Genomic DNA, 21,543 nt, shown 5'->3' on the forward strand with positions numbered 1-21,543 from the left:
CTGGGGCCCAGACAGAGGAGGATAAAATATGTGAGTGTTATGCTCATAAATGATAGAGTTATGGAGTTTACATCATAGCAGAACAGCATGTACCCTGTCCTGCCCTTCACTTCAAACCCTGTTTCTATTGTTTGCCCTCGTCTGACAATGTCAAAGCCAGGCTTTTGATTTGTTAAGGGACACTATGTAAACTCTACATATTAATATTCAGCTGCTATTGAACTCCATTTTCTTCTTGGTTAATAAAATGACCATGCTCATATAGCTGTCTGACTATTTTGCTGACTAAACATCAGCTCTAAACTAAGCTCTAACACATCATTAAACCCATGTCTACTGAAGAATTATAAGCTTGGAGCACACACACACACACACACACACACACACAAAATATTATAATAAAAAAGTAACTAGCTCTTATAAAATCTAATCTGATTACATTAATGCATTCAAAAGTAAATACTTGTACACTCTACTTTTATTGAGCTATCTGTGGAGTTACACAGTTTTGCTATTTGTGCATATTAGTTGTTTGCATGTGTTTCTTATAATAGACCTTAAGAATAACACTAGTAGACTACTAAGAAACCCCCTCTCTCATGAATAAGGAAACGGTAAGGTTGGGCTGCGATGTTTGAAAGTTCATGGGGGAGACTTGATTCTCTAAAGTGCTCAGATGCAACCTTTTAAGGCCCTGACCTGTCACTGCCAATATACACGGTCCGGGTCCCCTTTATTTATCTATCGCCCCCCTTTATTCACTGACCCCTGAGGAGATGCTTGACCCTCAGAATCCTGGCCTGTGATTGGACAGAACAAGGGGAGCAGTAGTAGAGCAAGGCTCTTCCTGTTGATCTTTTATGTTGAGTGGGTGGCTAATTCTTATAAAATTCAAAGCAGCCGTGATCATCTCCATCACCGATATCTTAACAACAACATATGTCTGTAGACTGAACAAATCTTACTGAGTTTCCAAAGCTACGAGCTGTCGATTAATGTTTTTATTCACCATCTGGTGATGTAAACACAACATTGTTACACCATAATGGAACTACATCAACAACAGCTATTTCATAAAGAGAGTTATCAAAGCAGCTTAGAAAGGTACAAGACTTAAGAACTGTCTGAACGCTTCACAGATTACGACTGTTTAATCACTCTCTATATAGTAAACCAACCAAAACTAGATGAGGAACTGATGTATGTGTTTGGTTGTATGATATAACAGTGTGATTTGATTTGATTTGGGTTTTGGGGCAATCAGGAATATTCATCTTTTCTCCTCTGGGGAGATTAGATTTATACACTCCGCACTAATCTGTCATCTCTATTTGAGTTCAGACTGAGTTTCTATTCTCAGAAATGAATGGCCCAGGGGAGCAGGGGAACAGTCTTAAATGGGTTAGGGGTTGTCGTCTGGGAGAGTAGGAGTTCACGTTCATTTCTCTTGCTTCTGTCTGACAAAGGCCAAAGGTTACCAGCACAGGAAAAGGAAAAGGGTTAGACCGGCTAAAATCTCAGATGCGTGCCTTCCAGTGCAAGCAAGGTTGCAATACTTAATCTCTCAAGACCCAAAACAAACACAGACAAAAAAAACACACACCCCTCTGCAGGACCATGGAGAAGGACACTTGTGTCAGTAGTGATCATCTATAAAGACTGGACATTAAATACACAAAATACTCTAAAAAGAGCCCATATTAGAGTTGTAGAAGTGCCATTAATGTCATTAAAAAAAACATTCATAATTAATATTCACCTGAGCAATCCAAAGAAATATAACACCAAAATGTTTTTTCCTGAAACACCAAAACCAAAATAAAGTTTGTTTAAAACATAAAAATAAAGTTTATTTAATAACACAACCAATGTTTTATTATAACATTTCACTTTTTTTCCAAATTAATGCGGCCTTGGTGAGCCTTCTTTCAAACTTTTTAACTTGTATGGAATTAAGTTATAATTTGGCAATATACAGCATATACTGTAACATATACAGAATATCTTTAACAAATGATATCATGATTCTGAGGTGCAATACAAAATTGTAAAGTTCTTCAAGAGATACACATGTGAGAGACAAGCATGTTATTGTCTCTACTCAACCATTTCACACATCACCTGTCAGCATGGCTGATAAATTGGGCAAAATTACCTTCCCGAAAACAAAGAATGTAAAAGCAAGTTATAAGGTGGTCCAGCATGTCTTCCATGTTCATTCAGCACTGCAGTGGTATCACTGCTCCCACTTATTCCGAAACTAGAGCAGCAGTGAGATCAGGCAGTGCCCTCCTCCCTCTGCCCACTAATCCCTGAAAGATGATCTATCTGTGTCCCGCTCCAACGCTCCCTGCTCACACAGGATGGGTGCAGAAGAGGGGGAAGCCCTGTTCTTATCAGCCAGACAGACACCCATCCTGCTCAGGGGGTCCAATCCTCCCTTTTCTGCCCGTTTTGTAATTAGATGATGTGTCTAGGTCTGGCCAGGGATTTGGCCGGGGCCTGAACTAGGTCGATGGGTGATAGTGTTGTTATCTTTTTCGTTTAACACCCCAGCCCCTGCTCTCAGGGGTCAGGCTAATATACGTTTTATTTGTCAAACAAATATGTCTGACAAGCATGACGTGGCCCAGAGTATTACGTTAAGCGCTGGAGGACATATTGATGCTGTTAAGAGGTCTCAGTAGAGAGATGCTCACTATGAACATGATACAATAGCAAACTTATCTGTAATTGGGCTAGATTTTTTGCTGATTCATAGAACAAAAAAACCTGGCCTGGACACCTTTATCAGAATTACATGAGTCAAAAGATGCATGACTATATGGGAATCTATAATTGGGCAGACAAGATTTTGGACAGTTGGCCATTATATGTTAATAGCCGGAGAAATGCAAGCTTGCACTTCAGCCCTCATGTTCTGACGACTGCCCTTCATTGATTACTAAATGTATATTACCATTATTGGCACTTTAGTGACAGTCTGCTTTAATTAACTGTTTTGGGGCACTTCAGTGTGTATCGATGCAATGTTGTATTGATGCAGTGACGCTGACCATATGCATCGGCTGACATATTTCACTGAAGAATTAGTGGCTGTATCTATTTAGATGATGATCGCTCATTCTAATCATCAGTTTCATCAAGATGTAATGATGTCATGCCAGGATAGTTGCAGATTCTTTCATATCTTCTCATTTAATGTTAATATTACGAAGGCAAGCATATTAGATGTTCTGTATTCCCCATGCTCCTTCATTAACATTTTACTTTACAGAAGAAATTGATGTGTGAAGCCAGAAAAAGATAGTGCTCACTGCATCAATGTACAAGATTAAGAAAAATATAGATTGCAGCTAATTTCTCTCTTTGTCCATGCCAATTCAGCCATCAGTCCATCACAAGTATCTAATCCATTGTACATGTTTATTAAAAAAAATCTTGAAATAAAAAAGGGTGGTTTCCTTGTCATGTCCTACAGTGTAACATGCTATAATCTACTGTTACATGAACAGGTCCAATTAGGCATGAAACTGTATTACAATTCTTAAGACACTAACTATTTAATGACAAATAAATGGCGGCACAATTTAAAATGGATATTTTATTTTCAATTCTATTTTGATAGACTAAAGAAAAAGAGTGCCAAAGGAAAACTCCATATATAAATAAAATAAAATAAAATAAATAAATAAAATGTATAATAAACTATATATATATAATAAAGGAAAAAATAAAATAGGGAAATAAGCAGGCATAATTAAATATACAATATACTGGCTGCTACACAGTATATTTAATATCACAAAAAAGATTACATTTCTTAACTATATATTTTGCTAAAAATAAAAAAATTACTAATAATAATGTACAAATACCCCCCCCAAAAAAAAAAAAATACGTGAAAAAGATGTATTTACAGAATTTTAAATAGATTACATTTAGATTACATACACAAGCTCAAAAAAGAATTTCATTTTTTTTATTCATTCTTTTAAATTGAAAATGCACAAATACAAATTCCAAAATTGAACACATGCCTAGTGTGCTAGTTCTGAAAATGTAGAACTACATCACATAAATTCATGAATACATGTTACATGTGCCAGACTGCCTTGAAGCCTTCTCCTAATTTAAGATTTGGCTTGTAGCATTTAACATCTCCTCAGTTAGCATCTTTCTCTCTCTCTCTTTCCATCCGATGCACTGTAGCTGTGCCTCACTGCATGGAAACTTTCACCCCCCTATCCTTGACACTAACACACCCACATGCACACAAACACACGCACCACGACTGAGAGTGGTGGGTGGAAGGGGAGGAGACTGTGTCTGTAAGGTTGAGCTGTTTACAGTGTGGGTTTATAAAACAGCAGACGAGGGGGGGCATCCCTACAAAGAGGGAGCCGGGAGGAGAAACGGCAGACGGGGATAGGAAGAGTGACTGAGAGGATAGAGAGCATCTGAGAGAGAGGGTTCGCATGCAGGACCGTGAATAAACAGCAGGCAGACGTTGGGGTGCTTTTTTTTTTACTTCCACCACAACTGCTACAGCTGAGGAGATGCTTATGTGATGAAAGCAATTGATTGTGCATAGTAAGCAAGAAGCTTTCTTCCTTTGTATTGTAAGTACTAAACTGTTATATATATATATATATATATATATATATATGAATATATATATATGAATATTTTAGTCATATTTAAAAAGTTGTGTATGTGCATCTATCTATCTATCTATCTGTCTATCACATATTTAGATGGCTACATTTAAAGACTTATGTTATTATCCATTTAAAAGGAATTTACATTTGGAAACAGTTGTATTGGAAAAATGTAAGTTTGTATTTAACAGATAAATGAGTTTATAAGAGGTCACTGAAGAAGTGTCTTGATTTATTTCAGGATAAAGAGCAGGAATTCATAAATTGCTGCATCTTAGAGTGTCTCATTATGGATGACTCTAGGGAACTTACTGAATAGATCTCAGCACTGCATCATGGTTCAGCAAAGGACCCACAAATACTCGTCGGTCATGGATGGCAATTCTACCAGAGAGGTCTTTGTGGGACTGGCGGCAGAGGATGATACTGAGGTGTATGGACATGTTCCTTCTAACAAAGATCCCAACTGGTGCAAAACTCCAACTGGGCACATCAAGAGACCAATGAACGCTTTTATGGTCTGGTCCCAGATTGAGAGACGGAAGATCATGGAGCAGTGGCCTGACATGCACAATGCTGAGATTTCAAAGCGCCTTGGAAAGCGCTGGAAACTACTGCCTGATTACGAGAAGATACCCTTCATCAAAGAGGCTGAAAGGTTGCGTCTAAAGCACATGGCTGACTATCCAGACTACAAGTACCGGCCCAGGAAGAAGAGCAAGTGTTCCACTCCAGTGAAACTTGGAGAGAAGTTGCCTATGAAATCCAGCAGGTCCCATTCAGGAAGATCTATCGGGCTGTCCTGCAAAGGGCTAAAGATCAAACCTGCTTCTAACAAGCCTAAAATGAACTCTAATGGCAATAAATATAAGAGCTACAGCGAGAGCATGAGTGATGACGACATGATGGATGTAAACATAGACAGTCCAGTGACTCTGCAAGATGATCACAACCAGTCAAGTAACTTTGTCCTTCACCAGCAGGCTACCGTTCCCGCCGAGGACCAGCAACCAGTTCCTGAGCTCAGAGTGAAAGTGGCCATCTCTCAAACCAGCAGCATCCAGAGTCTCTCCTCGGACAAAGAGTGCCAGGCACTTCCGGAGTGCACAACGAGCGAGCCACGAGGGTTGACGTCTGGAAGATCCTCCACTCCAACCTCAACCAGCTCCTCCTCTTTGGTGTCATCAGCTTGTTCGGATGAGGAATTAGACGAGGAACTCTTGCATATCATTTCTAACAGTATGCCTATGGACAGCTCCGCTCTGGACAAGGACTTTGAAGCATTTCATGCTAACTCAGGATCCCATTTTGACTTCCCAGATTACTGCACTCCAGAGGTGAATGAAATGATTTCTGGGGACTTGCTTGTGCCCAGCATCTCAGACCTAGTGTTCACTTACTAAAGTCGAGCCCTTTTTAATGTGGGCAGGCCTGCATAGCTGCCAATTTGAAAATATTTTGTCCATGTTGTACTTGGACAATTCCTTTTTCCATGTGTTTATTTTCTCACTGAATTCCATAAGTGCTACTGCTTTCCTTTCCAAGCATGTCACATCTTGTTAGTTTAGCTAACAGACACACAGGGCTATGCAGAGCTGTTCAGGACAGTAAGACATTCCGATTTATTTTAGCTCTACAGAGGCAACTGGATATAGTGCTTAGACACATGAAAATCATTTTACCAGCTGTCTAGATAAATGTCTTAAACTAATCGCTAAGTGCCTGATGGGCAGCAGTTAGAGGCAAGGATTTTATCAATTTAAAGGGGAAAATTCACCTAAAAAAAAAAATTCTGTCATCATTTACTCATCTACACAAATTACTTTCTTCACAAAATACAAAAGAAGATACTTTGAATGTGTCAGCTGTTTTTGTCCATGTAAACCACTGACTTTCATTCTTCAAAATATCTTCTTTTGTGGTCTACAGAAGCCAGAATGCCATTAGTGTGAGGATATGATGACCATTTTCTTTTTTTTTCTTTTTTTTGGGTGAACAAGCCCTTTATTATACAGCACTGTAATTTTCATCACTGCTCATAAAATTAGCTCTTAATCATGATTCATTGAAATGTGATTTTCCCCAGAAGTTTCAATATAGAGGTCTGCTGACAGATTTGGTGCATTCATATTCGGAAACAAAAATGATGAAAAGGAAAGGATGAGCAAAGTCATTTATTATAACCTCCAGCACTTAAAGGTAAAGCATCAGTAACTTTGCAGAGGAAATCACTGCAGACACATAGTTCATATCTTATTTTTTAATTAGGTAATAGCACTTTCATCACCTTGCTGTTGCCGCAGACGTTAAGACACATGTGATTTAAAAGCAGCTCTGCATCTGCCCCGCATGCAGGTGTGTGTGTGTCAGTGTGTGCCTGAACTGTTTGGACTGTGGACAAAAGGGGGTTGAGGTTAGGGTTTGGGGGTTGGGATTGATTCTTTCAGGGAACTGTGCATCTGTCCATGCAGCCAGCAGCTTTTATGCAGGGGTCAGACTCTGTGCTTACTGAGCGTCTGCCGGGGTGGGGAGGTGTGCGAGGGGGGGCTCCCACACCGATTTGCTAAAATGCATGTCATGTCTGCAGTCTGGCTGCAGCTGCCCCGATCAGGGTGAGAAATCTGTGTCTGCCAGCTGGCCCCCATTGACTCTCTCAGGGATCGTTTGTCTGGGTCCTAGTGCCTCCTGTAGGTAATTCATCTGTGATGATCTGTGTATGAGCGTCTCTTTCTCTCTTGGAGTAACTATCCAAAGCCAACTGAAGTGACAGATTGCCCAGTATACTGGATATACCGTATACCTGAAAACCCACATGCTCTTATTAATTTCAGTTCAGTTGGCACCCGGGAGACTGGCATTATTTACCTCCCACCACCAGTTGTCAGAAAAGGGACAACAAATCCATATCTTACATAAACTGTGAATATGCAGCAGCGTGCAGTGCAAAGCGAAAGAACACAAAATGAAAGGAATTTACTGTGCATTTGCTCTTGGTTTAAACAGTCTCCATATAGTTGTGTTTCTTATTGTAGGAGAGATTTGGCTGAACTAGTTATGTACGATCAGTATAATTTTTAATAGTTTGCTAAATCTTAGTTTTATCAAGTGGTTTTAAGAACAATGCCACATTCAGTGGTCCTACTACACATGTAATTCAGGTATCTACATTTCAAGTGAAAAGGGAAATGGTGTTAAACATGAGGGCCAATAGGAAAGATGACATGGTTTGTGATGCGAGGCCTTCATTCATAAAACACAAAAATATAAGGATTTTCATTGCCTCAATATATATGTATAGCGCAGAAAGATTTAGTGCTTTAAGACTGAAATGATGGCATTTTAAATACTCAAAATTGTAGAAACTGTAGCAATAACCCAAGTTATTGGAAACATTTGTTTCACTATAAGTGAGGCATTGGATGGCATTAATTTCGTAATACAAAAAAGGTAATTTGTATTGCGAAAATCCAAACTCAAGTTTGCATGTGTTATAAATAAGGAGTTGTGAATAGGTAAACAAAAGGCTTGGGCCTTCAACGATCATTAGGAAGATGATTACAATACGTCCACTATTTTAGCAGATTCTCCACTACTGAAATTGTGAAATAGCTCACCAAACCTGAAATTCACACACAGGAACGAGTCTTTGCATTAAGACGTATGGCAATCAAAAATGTCTCCATACACTCTTGAAATGTATCAGGTCACTCACTGAACCAATACAGTACCAAACACCAGCAGTCAATTAAACAGACTCAGGACTAAAACATCAGCCCACTGTGGATCTGCTTTGATTCAGCCATTAATAAGATGCACTCCGTTTGGCCATTGTATGTCATTGTAGATGATCTGCAAACTGTATGTGCATCTGCATCTGAACTGTATGTAGCATCAAAGGTCAATCTGCAAAGTTGTACCTTTTTAAATATTAAATATTAAAAAAATGGCACAATAGTTTTGGGTGCATTTTTCAACTGTAAATAAAACATCTATTTAAATGTTTACGTTTACAATTTGCGAGTATATATATAATTTTTTTTCCTCATTTTGTTATTGTTTGTTTTATTTTTATTTCATAGACTTATCATTCTGACAGTCATTTATGTATTTGATAATTTACTAGAAGCGCCAGAAAATAGGAATGACATATTGCAGATGGGCTCAGGCAAATTAGTGTCAAAGTGATAAATGCAGAAAGCTGTATATAACTGAAGCAGTGTAAAAATACCCATCTGGTCGGCACCTCCCACTTCTGGGCTGGCAATTAATGAACAGCTTTCTGTGGGATAGAAAACCAAGGACAATGCTAATATCATCACACAGGCCAGACTCAGCTTTGCTAAACCTGTCATATGCAAAGCAAGCACTTCCTCATTTCCATGTCTGTCGGAAACATGCTGCCAAAATCAGTGATTGCTTCCAAAAGAGTCTTATTACAGAACATGAACCAGTCTTCCCTTTCAGAACTGAACAATTTTTATAGCACTAAAGCTGATCTATCACAGCAGACTTCAGAAACCAACACAGTGGTTTGTACTGCAACAAAACCAAGCTCCTGACCTGAGATTTGCCAAAGCAAAACTGTTTATAGACCCAGATCTCATTTATAATCTCAGCATGGTTCTGTTTCAGCGTTACAGACTGTACTGTTAGGGAGAAATCTTATGCTGTTTCCCAATTTCCCGATCTCACGGCAATTCGTACATTTTTCACAAGGTGGCTTATTCGTACGAATTTGTACGACCACACTCTTACAAATTCATACGATTGTTGCCAAATCGTACGTATTTTACGAGTTGCACAATTCGTATGAATTTGTACGAATGACCTACACCTAACCCCGCCCCTAAACCTAACCGTCACTGGGGTTTAGACAAATCGTATAAAATCATACGAGTGAGGTCGTACAAATTCGAACGAATAAGCCACCTTGTAAAATACGTACGAATTGGCCGTGAGATAGCGTAGCAATTTCCCCACATTAAGAGTCATCAGCTAAAGCATTCTTCAGAATCAATTAGTGGTCAAACTATGACCATGTTGCCTCAAATACATTGTTTTACATTTTTCATAGTTAGATAGTTCTCTGATAGTTTTTTCAAACAAAATAATATAAGATTTCCACTAAGTTTATTATTACTATTATTCCTTATGCAATCAAAACTTCTGAATGACTTCTGAATGGTCACACGTTTAATCTACAGATTATTATGTTGTTTGAAATCTAGCGGTCTGGATGTTTCAGTCATTGTTATCCAGTATTATCCAGCTGTCATCCAGGTCTATCAATGTCATGCTGTACTTGATTACACGGTTAGAAACTGGTAGGAACTGATACATCAAGACAACTCTCGGTAGGCTTGAGTGTTATAGTTTGGGATACATTTTCAGTCATTCTCCTCAATGCACTGCAATGAAATGCACAAAACCTTTCAATAGACAGGAGACTTCTACATGTTAGTTCAATAGAGTTTTGAACAATTATAATGGCTTAATTCATGTGTATTTTTGCATCCGTAGTGTGCTATAGTATCTATGTATGTCATAGCAGGTACTGAGCACAAATAGAAATGGAAGTACTTTTGTGTACATAACGATGGTAGCAGTGCAGTTTGTTGTTTTAATGGACTTATCAGTATAATGACACCCTCGTTAATAAACTGCTTTGGTCGACATATAAACTTTCTTTCTGTCTGTGTGAGTGTGTGTTTAACAAGCTTACAAAGGAAATTAAATGCATGCATGTCAGCACAATTACATACATGCAAAAAAAGCTACTTTGATTAATTAAATTAGTGTGGATTGTGGTATACGCAAGCTGTCCATAGGTAGATACAAGTTTTCTAACATGCATTTGACATAGACCTGTCATGTGTGTCTGTTTAACGCTGCGGGTTTCTCCCACTCTGTCTCTGACGTGAGTTTCAGAAAGGATGCAGATGTTCTTGTGGTCAAAGCGCACAGGCATGAAAGTGACAGCACGTTACAGGCAAACACCCCATGTGACATATGAAAATGCTTTAGCACTGCCAACAAACACAACAACAATTTCTAGCCAAAACTAGACAGAACATGGCCAGTAATAAAATTAAGTGTGTGTGAATTAATTACTATTATTGTTGTAATTCAAAAAGACTCACATCGCACATTATTCATTAAGGAACCATGCTCATTTTATCAAATTCAGTTCTACAGAGATATTGAAAACCATTTGAATGAGGGCCATATAACAATTCCATAAATAATCTCTAATGGGTCAATAACAAATATGGTACCAATATATTGTGCACCCCCCCCCCCATTTATTAAGGTTAAACTTCACCTATTACAGCCAGCTGCCAACCTTGCCCCTTTGCTTTGCATATCTTTATCTTAACACAAAATTGAGGAAGTTTGAGCACAGTTGGCCCCCAGAGCAAATGGTAATAAGTATCTTTCCCAAGGGCTCAGTGAAGGTAATAAGAAGTGCCAAGGGCAGATTTCAAGATGGGATCTTCCTCTTATCTAACCACTACCCTTCTACTAAGTGAGCAAATAAAAATGCAAATACTGTATAACATGCAAAGAAGCTAAAAGTTGAACAGATTCACAGCTTTAGACAGCTTAAATCAACTCTGCACATTTTCTCCTGGGGCATGTTTGCTACAGTAGATGCCCTGGCCTTGATTCCCCATCACCAATAAGATACCTTCCTGTGAGTAACACCAAACCTGAGAGGATTAGCCGGATTACAGGCAATGGCTTTCACACAGGATTTGAAGTGTCCAGTAAAAAAAACAAAAACAAAGCACTTTGAGCAAATTGAGCAAAATTGCATGCACAAGGCCATTATTTTCAAAATACAACATGTCAGGTTGGCCCACAATGTCTCACTTTAATTTTAAGGCCTGCTGAGAGAGCATACCATTTATTTAAATCCCCTGTCCAGCTCCTTGTATCGGCAGACTAGTTCAACTGTGTGACTCTGTGATAGGTGCCCACAAACCCTGTGTCCAGTAAAAGCCAAGCCTCATCTGTGGAACAACTTATTGAATTTCCCTAGGTGCTTGGCTAAGCAAATATGAATAACAGGACTCTTATATTTCACTGCATCCCACTTTCAAGTGGTCAGTATGAGTGAATGTGCCAATAATGGTTCGCATTTGAGCCACTTTTCCGAGGGTCAGAGAGTGAAATTTGCTGTTCTGTTCTCTCTGATTTATCTAGCACTCTCTTACACAGGCTTGCAGATGGGATGAGAATTAGCCCTATACTAAACTGCAGCATCAGTCTGTTGTTGTCCATACTTGGATCAATTAGATCTCACTAATTGCTGTACCTCCAATTATGTGGCGATAAGCAGGAGATGGAAAGATTAGAGGCTGTTTCGGGAAAGTGAGTGCAAACTAAAGATCAGAATGACTCTCTAAGGGTGATTGGGGCAGGCGAGCGAAACTGAGAGGTAAAATAAGGCATGTTAGACTTGGCTGATTTGGTTTTGCGAACTTTCAGACATGGATGGGTGCAAAGATACAGTTTTTTTCTGTGATGTGCTGCATTATGCTGTTTCTCTGACCTGCTTCTGCCTTGGCTGTTGGACAACAGCCTACTTGGGTGAGTCAGCATCAACATGCACGGATTTAGCAGACCAGAAGTGTTCTGCACTACTTAACATGTCTTTGGGTCTAAAAACAGGATGTCCAACACATTTTCTCATTAAAGGACAAAAATGATGGGTACAAATGAAGCATAACAAACCTGAGATGAAAATGTCAGTAAATTGGTCTGAAATCAGCACTCCACAGAAGGTCGTCATATGTCTCCTCTTAAGTAGGGATTTGAGGGGCCATGGGGACATGCAGATGGACAGATCTGGACTGCTTGTCCCCTCCAGCCATGTCTTCAGACAGTTGGACAGCGAACGGTGTGGCACAGAGAGAGGGCCCCACAGTGCCAGGAGGAAACTGTAATGAGAGATTTCGAGGGGGTGTGGAGATACTTGGCCTCTCACACATTTATACATACAGACAACCACAAACACACACAGAAAGAAAATATACACATAAAGATATGTTCACAAGTATGCCCACGCTAACACACTTTCCATGTTTACATGCACATGACTTTCCAATTTAGATCTATATTCTAGCTAAACCTTTACTCAGAAAAATACATTATGTTATAAATCTACTGAAATATTTCTATACACATTATTAGTATATTCTAAATAAATTAAGCTCAATGTACTCTATTCTGAATAAATTAAGTGCATTCTTTTCTGCTATTCTCTACAGGAATTGCTGCATTTTTGGCAATTGTGCACAGTAATTGAAGTCATTTTGATTCATTAATCCTCATTCATGTCCTTGACAACAAGCCTAAAAAAGCAGCAAAATGTAGGTCAAGAGGTTCTTACAGTGCTTTCACCCATCTGTATTTTGATTTATAGTACTTTCTTTGCATCTTCTATTCCTTCCAAAATATATTTACTCAAATGTTGATTAACCCATAATTACTATAATTTGGGAATAGCAAAAATAAACGATTGTTCAATTATAGTCTGTACTTGAATAAGGTGATTACATGAATCAAAATTATGAAATGCCTGGTCTTATTCATATATCTAGAAACTGTAATACAAGCCCATTTAGATGATTATAATCAGTTTTATGTGTTTGCGTGATGTAAAAGTTTGGGGTTTGTTAATTTTTTGTTTTTTGAATGACTTTTCTTATACTCACCAAAGCTGCATTTATTAGATAAAAAATACAGTAAGAACAGTAATGTTATGAAATGTTTTCTATTTCAATGTTTAAAAATGCAGTCGTTGAAAAAAGTTAATATTTAATATTAAATAATAGATGCCATGTTTTACTTAATATTTTTATTGAAACCTCATTTTTTTCCAGGATTCTTTGAAAGTTCAAAAGAACAGAATGTAACAGAAATCTTTTTTGTAACATAAATGTTTTACTGTTACTTTTGATCAATTTAATGCACCCTTACTGAATAAAACTTTCTTTAAAAAAAAAAAAAAAAAATCTTACTGACTCCAAACTTTTAAAGGGTAATGAACTTCATTATCTAAATATCAGAATATGAATATATTCAGATTAATACAGGGATATTGCTGTGCAAGTAAATGCAGTCAGTCATTGTGCAGACTGTTTTGGTGTTGTGTGTTAGGGATGCCTGTGACCTGTCTCCTCAAGTTAAGGTTTGCATTAACAAGACAGATCAACATCCGAGAAATAAGGTGAGGCAGTTATGTGATGTGACTACTGTATATGAAGGGGAAGCAAGAAAGATCTGACAGAGACAGAAATATATGTAACTGGAAAAAAAGGACTAGAAAAGGTAAGGAAGGGACAGAGAGGGAACTTCTGACGTTTTCATTCTTACATCTTTAGAGGACGCCTTGGTTTAAAAAGGTAGAAACACATATTGTATATATACTATCATGACAACTTACTCTTTTATAATGTAACAAACTGCTAGTTTTCATATACTGGGGAGGCAACTAGTGTACGTATTCGCATCGATAACTATGATTTTTGGATCACATGTCCCTTTAGGTGCAGTTATGAGTATATCAGACAAGAAAGATTTGTGGAATATCTAACTTGTAGAACCTCTTACTGTATTACAAACACAAGGAAGACACAAGTGTAATAAAATTAATTTTATTAACAAAAGATACACAACAATAATCAACAACTACTAAATGAGAACCATAAATGAAAAAGGAATAAAGTGCATAAGATGCATAAAATGCAAGCGATTCATTGGGGTGTCGCTATGGCAGAGTTATGATATCTTATGAAAAGATAAACTGAAACGAATAAGGTGAAGAACCTTATCATGCCTCATACAAATGATTAAATCATACAGTTGATGGTTGCCATTGACTTCCATAGTATTTTTATTTTTTTCCTACTGTGGAAGTCAATGGCAATGGCCATACCTTTTATCCTTTTACATATTCAGCGATCCGTGTTCTGGAGCACCAAAGGGTCCTCAAATCTAGAACACAGACATGGCTCTGGAGTAGATGCAGAAGGTCCTTAGTCTGAAACACGCAGATGAGAGTACCTTGAAGTCAAGGTTTGCTTGTTGGAGCTTAACCTTGTTGCAAATGTATGTATGTCTTCTGCTTCTCTGGGCTAGAGATTCAGAACTTGGTGAATCTGCTTTGTCTCTTGAGGATGGAGACTCAGGAAGTGCTGCATCTGTTGTCGACTCTCTGAATGTAGACTCTGAACACTGAAGGTTGTTTCTTGTTGCTTTCTCAAAAGCTTGAGACTTAGATCTTGGTGTCTGTTACTGTCTCACTGGACATGCCAGAGACTGATAAAAAATGGACTGCAGGCTCAGAATGGGTTGTGTCTGTTACTGTTTCTCCTCATACAGAACTGAGACTCAGAACTTTGTTGATCTGTTCTTATCTCATACCACGCAGGGCGCAGACTCAGAACGGTGTATCTGCTATTGTCTCTCTGGACAGGAGACTCAGAACTTCCCTCGCAGGACTGAGACTCAGAACACGGAGTGGAAGGAACCTTTTATCCTTTTTCAGGGAGGAGGAGATTACAATTTGACTCTTCTCCATTTCCGTGCTGTGATTGTCTGTTCCCATCAGTGCAGTTGATACAGTGTGGCCCACCCTTCTTTCTTCCTGTGGAACTTATTTGCCTAGTCCAAACACACATTTAGAAGTGTGTCACTAAAGTTTTACTGATGCATTATGAACTTACCAAACCACGAGAATGGCAATTTGTTTGGCAATGTTATGAATGCATTAAGTCTAAACATGATGGAAAAATAACAAAATGTCACCTTAGGAATCAGTCTCTAGGTGAGTGAAGAGCAGAAACTGCATTTTGACCATATTGACCACGTCCTGTCCAAGGCTGAGTACTAGAGGACTTCTTCTTGGCCTCTAAGAGGTGTCTGGCTGTTGTCCTAGTATCTTTATCTGATAACTTCAGAGAGTTTGCTTATGTTAGCCCACAAAGATCCAATCAAAATTTAGCTGAACTTTGTCCATTGTTGTGGTCAGAGAGGGGCCCTGTCATGTGCTGTTCACTACATGAGAATTCACATTTCTTTTTTATTACAGTTAGGTATGGAAACATTTTAAACTAGTCGTGGGGAGTGACAACAAATGTGTTGGCTTTGTCTCGTGCATTAAATGCGGCACACACACACACACACACACACACACACACACACACACACACACACACACACACACACACACATATATATATATATATATATATATATATATATATAACTGTGCAGCTCCCCCGTAGCCTAAATGATCTAGCACAGCGACACCGGCGGTAAAAAAAATAAAAATATACATATTAAACATTTTAAAAATGGTCGGGTTTAAATCGGGCTCGGGCTCATAATTACAGTGAACATGTCGGGCCGGGCTCGGACACAACGTGCTCAGGCTTGGGTAGGGTCGGGCTTGATTTGTTGGGCCTGATTTAAGCTCTAATTTGCGCCCATGGGTGTGCTGGTCTAAAAAAGAGGTGTGTTCAAGTGCATTATTGGCGCATTGCTCTTTTGAGGAACTGAAAATAGACTGCGTCTTAGACCAGCTAAATTTTTTTCTTTGTAATTAAAAGTGCGTGTTAGTAAAATGCACAGCGCTCATAAACTTTGCTTATTACACACACAAGGATGCGCAGCAGCACAAAAAACATTTTTAATAAAAAAATTAGTTGGAGTGAGGGCAACTGGCTTTTAAAAGGGATCGGAGATGAGACTCTGATTGGTTTATTGCACGTTACGCCTAAAAAACACCCATTACTTATTAATAGAATAGGGGAAACCTGTTTAGACTATGCGCCTGGGAACGCCGACCGCTTTCCTGTCGTTAAACTAGCAAAAGTGGATTCAGACACACTCTGAGTGCACCTGGGCCATGCGCTTTAGACCATATGTTTAGATTGTTAAAATAGGGCCATAAGAGTCAGAAAGAGAGTACAAAATTATTACACAGGATTACACCCATTTTGGGAAACACTTTAGGTCGATCTCCAAAGAAATAAATATATACTATCTGAGATAAGATATATGAGATATGACCCCTTTAAAGACTCCAGATGCTTCACAGTTCATTGGAAATGCAGACAGACAGGGTGGTTACTCTTACATTAGCATTCCCTGTCTACTCGCGCCTTGCATCAACAGGATGGGCACATGCAATCTGGCAACATGCTTCTGGCACTAACCCAGTTATTCGTCTCCATCTCTGACCTTGTCACTGCATAGGGCATTTTTTTTAGTCAGAGGCTCTCCACCAGATAAATAGTCTCACATATTACAAATGCTGAAACACCAACAAACATACACTTATGCTAACACACAGGCTAAACCATATCGTGATAAATGAGGAAGTGGCTAAATGTTCTGCTATCATCCTTCAAAACCAATAAGTCACATTAAAAGTCCCTAGAGTGCATGTTCATGTGATTACTGTTTTGTCCATGACACACAAGGGCAGAAAGTGGAGCTTTGGTGCAAATTCTCCAGAGCACTCAGCAAAACAAATTTAACCTCTGCTAATCCCTCAATGCATATAACTGTTTATGGCAGGACAACAAATGTGCTAAGAAAATGTTGAGGTACGTTTGGCAAGGTGAAGTCTGGGGAATCAGCAGGCTTTCAACACTCCTTGCCACCAGAAAGACAGAGTACGTTTTGATCGCTCAAACGCATGCAACCCACACACATATCCTCTCCACCTGGGTGGCTGGTGCTGCCGAAGATACAAGTCTTACTCTGGGTGGTTTGTATGCCACAGCTTATCTTTTGTTCACACAAGCCTAACTAAAGCACATGGTAGCTAACATTATTTTTCCTTTCTTGATAAACACAGACACACTCTCTCTGTGGTTAGCAATTACTTTGCCCCAAATTAAAGTTATGATGACTTTTAAAATAAGACTTTGACTTTTTTCCCCCACAGAGAAACAGTTACTGACACAGCAACAACTATTTTACATTTTGTATTGACATGGTGAAACCTGTATTAGCAGTCATTACACAGACCTAGTTATAAGTACGTTGGATATCTAGCACTCCAAGTCCATTTACCCATCAGTTCAGTATTTTTTTCTCAACAGCTCTCAGTGGATTGCTAATCCTGTGTGTACTTTGTTGGGTTTATCTCCTTTCACAATAGGTTTAAGTTAAAATGCAGGCTCTGGATTTCCCTAAATCTGGTTTAAGCCTCTGTAAAAAGGATGCTTGAGTTTTAGGTGTCTGCTGAACATACTCCACTAGTTTTAATGACAGAAGGGGGCTTATTTAGCACAGAAAGAGGGCTTTTAAGTGTTGATAAAGGAATACAGAGGGGTTTGAGTTTATGTAAGAAAGTATAGGGTTACATAAAGGGGTTGCCTCATCTCTCATCTTCTCTGGGTGTTTTGATCTCACAGCAGGCCACCATAGGTTTAGTGTGAGAGACAGATTAACCTCAATACATCCACAACATTAAATCTTTACAACAACTACTTGCAACATGGATCCCTGTTTTACACTTCACCCACATGGCATTACCCTGGAGGTATTGGGTTGGTGTTGGAAGCTGTTTTTTTAAGCAGTATTAAAAATACAATATTAAATTGATTATATGTATATAACACTTATATATTATAACATTTCACTCAAATACAATTTTTATTAGACAGATGTGTCCATCAGACAGATTCATTCTCTTTTTTTTGTTTTTTACTTAAACATCACAAATCGTCTTGCAAGAATTAATGATGGCTCGTTTCTTTTTAGACCAGGCACTGCCAAAGGTCATCTTTTTTTCAAACCACATCCCTTCTGCTTGTTGTTCATCTATATGAATTTCCTCTACACTGAAAAAAAAAAAATTATAACAATAATCTGTGACATTTACGGTAAAATACCAGCAGATGTGATTACCAAAACTTCACCATAAAAAAATATGATAGCAACATTTTAGTTTTTACAGGCGTAACTTAAATTAACAATAAAATACCTTATTTCATGAACTGATGTAATGTTAATAAACCAACATATTGAACCACTGTAATGTACTAATAACCATCAAAAACTGGTAGAGATGAGAAAGTCACATGATGAACCAAAGCTCATCACAAACAGCTTTTCTACAAGTTGCAGAGGGCTATACTTATATTTAGTTATATCAACAACAAAAAACATCAAACCCGAAGTGTCATGCAGGGAATTCTGGGAGTGTCAATTTACGGTTTGTCACTGTAAATTTTACAATTACTTTTACTTCCAAAAACTGTATTTCTTATCAGTATTTTACTGTCAAATTACATTAAATGTAATTACATTTATTCATGGGGTATGGATACTTACTGTTAATAGTTAACAGGTTTTTCCTGTTAAAATCACAATAATTTTGTACAGATATTTTCTAAGATATTCTCCCAAAAAATGTATATTTGCTGAAAGCGTATTCCAATTTGAAACAAACAAACAAACCAAAAAACATAGGGTGTGATATAAATAAGTCTGAATAAATAATAATACAAAAATAAAACGTCTTAGTAATGAAACAAGTTCATAGCTTTTAATGTGCATTTAGGAACAAGATTAGCCCTCGTATAATTTAGATTCCAGCATATCAGCCTTATGTCTGAAAGGACACCTCCACAAGTGACACTGTAACCTTGAGCCCAGGAATGAGGGTGAAGGAAAAAATAAAGATAAAGATGCAATTGGAGCCAGGGATTAAGGTTTTCAGTCACAGAGCTGCTGAGCGAAACGAGGCCTAAGAAGTGAATTGAAATATACTAATTGCAAGTGTGCACCTTAAAACCAGGAACAAATCTTTCGAAGCATGGAACAGCTAAAAAATCTTGTCTGGAGCAAAAAAGGCTTGCATAACATAAAAAAAAATGTTTCTGCTCTTTTATCTGGTAATAGCCATGCTGTTCTGTTTAATTACTAGATACAGTATCTGCACTGCATCACCGCTCCCTTAGGTGAACATGCTCAAGTCATTTATTATGCTATCTAAAGAAAGACCATACAATAAATGTGCACTAATAGTTTCCACAAAAGCCCTGGCAAGCTTTTTGAACTGCCACATATGATTTGAACTTTACAACCAACATTTGTCATGTTTTAGTAACACAGCAATGGATATTTATGGTGAGAACCAATCGGTAGCTGACTCACCCATCATGCAACACTGGTGCGTTAATACTTTGTAATTATCCTACCAACATGGTTTTTGCAGACTTAGCAAAAAGGCACTGAAGATGGGATCGTTCCAGTTCATGTTTTCTGAACCAATTTCATGCACAATTTGCTCTGCGCTGGATGTGAGCAGTGTGTGAATGTGCCACTGAATCCCTGGCCTGTCTTTCTGATACAGAAGAAGATCCAGTCTGCATTAGAATGCCATTTCACTCAATGATGGTGCTCTCAACGGACTGCAAATCTGATGTGGAGAAAATACCTTTGGATTATGGAAAATAAAACACTATTTAGATTGAAATGTTTGGTCACTTTATAGTATAGTCCGCCCAATTTACTGCCTCTCATTTCATTCCAAACCTGTATTTGACTCTATATGGCTTTCCTTCTTCTGTGATACATTTTTCATATTTTGACAAATGATTCAAATGTACCCCATTGACTAATTATATGGATTATTATCGAGCGGCAACCTCCCGAGAAAACTATGAGGGGGGTGAATTTTTTTATAACTCATCCCTTTAAATTATATTTAGCCTTAGAGTTCATGTATCATGTATATATCTATATCTATATCTATATCTATATCTATATATATATATATATATCTATATCTATATATATATATATATATATAGATATATATATATATATATATATATATATATATATATATATATATATATATCTATATCTATATATATATATATATATATATATATATATATATATATATATATACATATATAAGTTTAAAAAAAGTTACATTTCTTTGGAAAGCCATAAGGATGCATAAATAATAACAGAATTTTAATTGCTACAGTTAATTATCTTAAAATTTACGCAAGACCATTTTTAACTAAAAACCGAAAACTATGCATTTTGGCTGTTCATTTACACAACAATGGCTTTCTGGGGGCCTGAAAACCAAAACAGGTTGTTTTGATATTCTGGTACTTAGGCTCAAGTAATTTTTATCTGTTATCTGTTCTTCAGTCTCTTCACTTAAAAAAAGTAATAGCATATCTCTAGCAAGTCTCTTATGCTCACTAAGGCTGCATTTTTTGCTGAAAAATACAGCAAAACAGTATTATTGTGAAATAATTTTTAACATTTTAACATTTTATTTTTTCAGCAGTTGTTTCAGCAGCTATTCGTTTTTTACTTGTCACTTGATCCCTCAGAAATCATTCTAATTAGCAGATTTTCTTCCTTTTTCTTGTGGTACTTTTTTTTACCACACTTCTGATGAATCTATGGCATCCTTACTGAAAATATTGATTATTTTAAAAAAAATCACTGACCTAAAAAGAACAGTAGTAGCAGTATTTTTGTTAACAAGCAGCACTTATTTGACCTGTAATATATGTTACATGTACACTGCAATATAAAGTAAAATGTTCTTGCTTGTTTTTGTGGTGTGATCATAAATATACAAGTAAGTGTATGTGTGTTTCAGCTGCGTGTCCTGCTTGAGTGTGTAGAGGAGAGGGAGGGTGTACAGTTGGCCTCTGTCCTCCTCTTACGACGAGGTTAAATCTCCTCTCTTCTCTCCTCTCCTGTTTAGCAGCTGCAGCAACACAATGGGGAGCCTACAAGCAATCTGCTCCAATCACACCCCTTAAATCCCAGCACTACATATTATCCAGCACACACACACACACACACTGAGCCATGA

The 21,543-nt window shown here is 37.8% G+C and overlaps 1 protein-coding gene across 2 annotated transcripts; it reads left to right on the forward strand.

Moving 5' to 3' along the window:
* The first annotated feature begins 4,258 nt into the window (after positions 1-4,258).
* On the forward strand, positions 4,259-10,346 carry LOC128022342 (transcription factor SOX-11-like). Of its 2 annotated transcripts, none has more exons than XM_052609769.1 (2): positions 4,259-4,593; positions 4,903-10,346. In XM_052609769.1, the coding sequence occupies exon 2, from the start codon at positions 4,955-4,957 to the stop codon at positions 6,062-6,064; it is 1,110 nt and encodes a 369-aa protein (XP_052465729.1). In that variant the 5' UTR covers positions 4,259-4,593; positions 4,903-4,954; the 3' UTR covers positions 6,065-10,346. The 2 variants fall into 2 exon arrangements, with proteins under 2 accessions (XP_052465729.1, XP_052465728.1); XM_052609768.1 differs by having other exon boundaries at positions 4,261-4,622.
* Positions 10,347-21,543: the final 11,197 nt, after the last annotated feature.

This window comes from Carassius gibelio, chromosome A11, assembly GCF_023724105.1.
Source record: "Carassius gibelio isolate Cgi1373 ecotype wild population from Czech Republic chromosome A11, carGib1.2-hapl.c, whole genome shotgun sequence".
NCBI lineage: Eukaryota > Metazoa > Chordata > Actinopteri > Cypriniformes > Cyprinidae > Carassius > Carassius gibelio.